The following is a 5,346-nucleotide window of genomic DNA, read 5'->3' as shown; positions in this document are numbered from 1 at the left end:
GTTCGCTGAAGTTCAGTGTGCAGTTTCCAGACGGTACTAATTCTTGAGAAGTCAACAACCAGGGACTTGAATGTCTTGATGTGGAAGAGAATCCCCAGTAGGAAGATATGCGGGCTCCGGATGAGTGTGGCATCCCGTCTGGTCTCCGGACCTGGTGATGTATTGTTGCGTTGGGACACCCAGAATTACCATAGACACTTCAGGCTGAGCAAATACAGATATGAAGATACAAAAGTAGATTCAATTAAAAGTGAATGATATTCCAACAGTCGATACGAAAACAGTTGAATTTGATAGAGTTGTTTTGATTCTCCTTCAAAGAATTGTATGAAGTTTGAAAACGTTAGGAAAAATTTCTATCATGTGAGTAACTAGGCATCATTTTTAGCGCCGCAGACGCGTTAATACGCGTTTCCCCGAAACGACGTCTTGGATAACTTCAATCTTCAATGCTAACAAACGCTCGCAATTTCGGACTGTACAGGCGATAGCTGGTTTTCTATGTGCCTAAATCCACTTCACAACTATGCCAGCGTAAGTACATCATATGCACTTGCGTCTACGTCCATATTGGTTTTGATCGAACTGACGCATCGGAATTGAAAGTGTAGGTGAACAGCACCGGCCCGGCCCTGCGAGAATGACACCATTGAATACCGGCAGTGTCACGTCGAATCCCTTTGAGACTTCGGAACATCGGCTGAACCAGTACACTGCTCAACAAATCGCTACTTTGCAAAGTCGCCTTGATAAACGATTAGGTCCGGAATATATCTCCTCCAGACAAGGTCCGGGGGGCCAGAAGGTGCACTACTTAGCTGCGGAGAAATGCATCAATCTCGCGAATGAAGTTTTTGGCTTTAATGGATGGTCAAGTTCCATCCAAAATATTCAGATAGATTTTGTGAGTGGGTTTGGAGTTTCGACGGGTCACGGTTGAAGACCGGTGACAATCTTGCACTTTCATCACTGGCAGTTGGGTTCTGATTCGTCGTCCGCTATTCACAGGTCGATGAAAATCCAAATACGGCAAAAATCAGCTTGGGGTTATCTGTTATTGTGAGAGTAACGTTGAAAGATGGGACATTTCATGAGGTTGGACATTTTAGGGTTTTGCTGCCGAAATATTCTGACATGCTTGACAGGATATTGGATACGGGCATTGTGAAAACTCGAAATCGAAAGCACTAGCCTTTGAGAAAGCAAAAAAAGAAGGCACAACAGATGCTTTAAAGCGAGCTCTAAGGACTTTTGGTAACGTTCTTGGGAATTGTGTCTATGATAAGGAGTACTTGAGCAGGGTGACGAAAGTCAAGGCTGCTCCGGTCAGTTACAATATCTACCTGATTTTCCAGGTCAAACGCTGATTGATCTCCAGTCAACATGGGATGTTGGGGATTTACATCGCGATACTTCCCGTAATGTGAAGAAGGGTAATGCTCCCACGCTCGATGGTTGTTCCACGCCACAAAACACAGCTAGTACTAGGCTTTCACCTCGGTTGCTTAATGTGCCGACAGCCCAGGCAGATGAGTTTCTCCCGTTGGATCTGGAAGGTGAATTTGGAAGTAAGTTTCGCATTACCTTCTTGCTGAATGAAAAATCTAATCCGAAGAAGGTGACTTATTCGATGAGGCGGATTTTGCGGAGTCTCATTGTGAGCACCCCGATGATGTGGTTATGGACCAAGAACAGCCTGAACAGCAAATCCAGCAGAATCCGCAACAAATCCACTCAATTTCACATGAAGTTCAGAGCAACCGTCCGGGAGACACTACAAAACTTCTGAATCAAACTGTTACCCCATCGAAGCCGGAAAGTTCATGTGTTGCTGGTATCCATTCTGTGGCGCAACCGGATCTTCCACCCACGCCTGGGGACAGATTAAATGGACCTGGCCTCCCTCAAATTTCTTCAAATCATCACCTTCTCGCAAATCTCAAAACGCCGTCAGCCCAACGACTACAGCCATTTCCACAAAACAGCTCAACACCTATCCCTCCCCAACCCCCTTCACACATCCCAAACTTACCCCCACCTCTCCCGAGTGACCAACTAAAGCCGGAATCAGATTTAACCCCGAAGGACAGCCATACCATTTCTCCAACCAAAGCCCCTTCTCCTCACAGCTCTCCAATTCCTGAAGACAAACGACCTCAGGATCCTGCCCGTGGATTCTACTCCGCTCGGGCAGCCGACGTTCTGAGGAGCAATCCATATGAAGCACCTAAGTCAGCACCTGCTTTCGACCCAAGTTTCGACAGCCCGTCCATCCGGAAAACAGCAGGCATTAATCACAAGGCCTCAGCCCCAGTTATTCGCACCGTAATTAGCACTAACCCTCCTCGGTTCACAGACAACACTGCCGACTCCGTACCTTCAGGTAGCCAGGTTCAGTACTTAAATCTAACAAAATCAAGTATCCCTGACTCGACGAAACGAGGATCAGTTCCTCGCCCTGTTGGTGGTAGCGGTAGCGGCTTTGTACCGCCAGCAGCTAGGTCTCCTCTGACGACTAGCTCGTATCGACCACCTACACGAATGACAAGAAGCAATGCTGCCCCTGTTTCTGCCGTACCGAATACAAACACGGTTCCCGCTCCAGCTCAAAACGTAAACGGGAAGAGACCACCTCTTGCAGACTTGACGAACGGTCAAGGTAACGAAGATTCTAATAACGACCCTGCGAGAAAGAGAAAGGTCGGTGATGGAGATACCATTTCAAATGTCGCTACTACACGTCACCAGCAACAACCACAGCAATAACATTATTATCTAATTGTCATTCATATCCATTATCCGATCCAGCGTTTTTTTGTTGTATTCCGTTGGCGTTCAGAATCCAATATCCATATCCTTCAGCTGTATTTATGCCTCGTAAAATGTTGAGGGATATTTTGTCTTTTTGGCCCTGAGCACTGGCGAATTTCCTTTTTTTTTTTTTTCTTCAATTTGGGCAACGGGGTCCTCATAGGCGCTGCGGAGTAGGAGATCGTTTCTTATCTATTATCGATTGGTATCAGCAGAATCCAACATGGTTTTATTTTCCTCCAGTCACCTATCCAGATTTCTCTCTCTCCTATTTATCCTCCCATTTTCACCTCTTTTGGGAGCCTGATTGAGAAATGGCGGTATTCATCTCAATAATCTCTATTACATCTCGTGGCTAATACTTGCAATATTTAAAACTTCAGCGCTACGGTGCATGTACCGCGCATTACATATATTGACACATACTTCAATGTAGCATATACTCCCTCTGGGCGACGCTCCAACCTCGAAAGTTCATCTTAGTGATCAATGTCCCTACAGTGCTCTCGTTGAGGATCTGAGGTAATTGACAATGAATAAGATCGTGATGTTAATCCTGACCGAGTAGCGAAATCAATAGGCATGACGATGAAACCCACAGGACAGCTTAATTGGGATTTTCTTGGAACACAGTTAAGTACAGCATTGCAGGAACTTTGCAAGAGCGGAAATTTTGCATGGAGTTGTGGGGCCATATTAATGGCCCACTCTCTCTTTTTTTTTTTTTCTTTTTTTGGTGGTTGGTTAGACATTTCTGATGAGGAAATGGAAAGGGAGCCAGAAAATAGAACATCCCAAAAAGTTTAGCAATGGGCAACAGCTAGTAGCCATCGGGAATCTTCATAGAGGGCTCGTAAAATGGTTCTCCACAGATAGAGATCACAACGCGCAGGATGAAAGGGCTAACTTAATTGTCTCAGGGAAATGGGAACATATCATTAATGATTAAGAAAACAAAATAGGTGCTGGAAAAGAAAACCGGGACACAAGCAATTTGGGCTACATCTTCAACCAAATCAATACTTCCTCGCGTTCATCGAAAAGCTGCGTGGTTTTGCATCTAGCAAGCATCTTGCCGCCACCGGCAATGTGCGTCACTTAGCTCGCCCATTTAGAGCTTGCAAGGTCGGATAGCTTTTTCTGGCACTTCAACGGTCCGCGATTAGTCGTAACCTCACCCATTGAGCGTTTAGACACGGTAATGCCATGCTTTGCCAGTTCTGCCGCAAACATGTTATTTCCTCTTGGGCCATTTTCTGGTTTTACTGATGCGGGTTGCTTCCTTGCGCCTTTGGGTGAGGTGGAACCAACCGTCGGCATCGCCCATTTGGAGTTTTCGAGTCCAAGAAGGCGGTGCGGGTTATTTGAAGAAGGCATAGAAGAAGCTTCAGAATTCTTACGTCTAGAGCTCACAGTGTATGGGTTGCGGTTTTCCTGTCCCGCTGGTGGTGGTGGGTCCTTTCCTCTGATATCAGCATCGGACACTGCACAAGAGTATTGTAAAGTTGCTGCTGACACTGGGAACTTGGCCTCTAAGGTTTGTGTAATACTCGCGCCGCCAGGAGGTATTTGATGAGCCGGAGTTGAGGCGCCAGGAGACTGTGATGTTGGTATTTGTTCCTGCCGGTGGAATGATGCTGAAGAATATTGCGCCGCTGCAGCTGACTTGATTAACTTCGGGCTAACGCTCGACGCAACGGACTTCATCTGTTCGCTTGAGGTGGCCAAATGCAGGCCGAGGGGGATAGGATGCAGTTGGGATGGTACAATAGGGTATTGTACCGTAGCATTCGCACCATAGATACGATAGGACGATAGGCGGCTTTGCTCTGGCGAATGCTTCAAGAAGCTTGAAAACTGCTGTGTCACGGCAGACAAAGACTTATCGTGTTGAGCGTGCGGAGGAACGTTATCTTGATTAGCAGAGCTCTGAGGTAGCTCGGGAGTGGGGTGCATGTATTGCCGCGTTGTTGCGTTGTCAGGGACACTGGGCGTATCTCGCGCACGTAGTTCATTGATGGAGGGACTATGAGTGACCACTACTGCACCACGCGACGGAGACGCTGCTTTCCCAATAATGGGAGTGTGGGTCGTAGTGACGAAGCCATGAAGGCTACTTTTTTCACTTGCTACCTTTGGCGTATCCAGGCCTGACTTAATGCTCGAAACATTCCTTCCTGGTAACAAATGGCTACCGATAATATCGCATACTGAGCTGGTGAAAATAGATGAAGTGGGTGAAGGAATGGATGGCGCACAGCTGCGCATGGGTGACACTGGTTGAGGAGCAATATTTGGCGGGCTAAAGGGCACCGGCTGAAACCCCAAATCAGGAACCAACGGGACTTTGTCCGTTTTATCTGCGAAAATTTTTGGTGCCCGCGGGGTTAGTATTTCCTGTGAAGTATTATGCTCCCCGATTGATTGCTGATCTTCCAATGTAAGTGCACTTAACGGAAGTACAATATCACTCTCCATTTCAATAGCTTCAGCAATTTCTCTTTCCAATTGCTTCTTCCGGCTCAACAGATAGGT

At 46.7% G+C, this 5,346-nt stretch overlaps 1 protein-coding gene across 1 annotated transcript; it reads left to right on the top strand.

The window, feature by feature from the left end:
- Positions 1 to 526: 526 nt before the first annotated feature.
- Positions 527 to 2,051, top strand: HCAG_05612 (conserved hypothetical protein; the record flags this gene model as incomplete). Its single annotated transcript, XM_001540095.1, has 5 exons — positions 527 to 534; positions 784 to 904; positions 1,146 to 1,325; positions 1,379 to 1,568; positions 1,813 to 2,051. 5 exons carry the CDS (start codon positions 527 to 529, stop codon positions 2,049 to 2,051), a joined length of 738 nt encoding a protein of 245 aa, XP_001540145.1.
- Between the last annotated feature and the right edge of the window lie 3,295 nt (positions 2,052 to 5,346).

The sequence above is a fragment of the Histoplasma capsulatum genome, genomic scaffold (genome assembly GCF_000149585.1).
Source record: "Histoplasma capsulatum NAm1 scaffold_5 genomic scaffold, whole genome shotgun sequence".
In the NCBI taxonomy this organism is placed as follows: domain Eukaryota; kingdom Fungi; phylum Ascomycota; class Eurotiomycetes; order Onygenales; family Ajellomycetaceae; genus Histoplasma; species Histoplasma mississippiense.
Note: the sequence above shows the minus strand (reverse complement) of the source record. Positions and strands in the feature narration are given on the sequence as shown.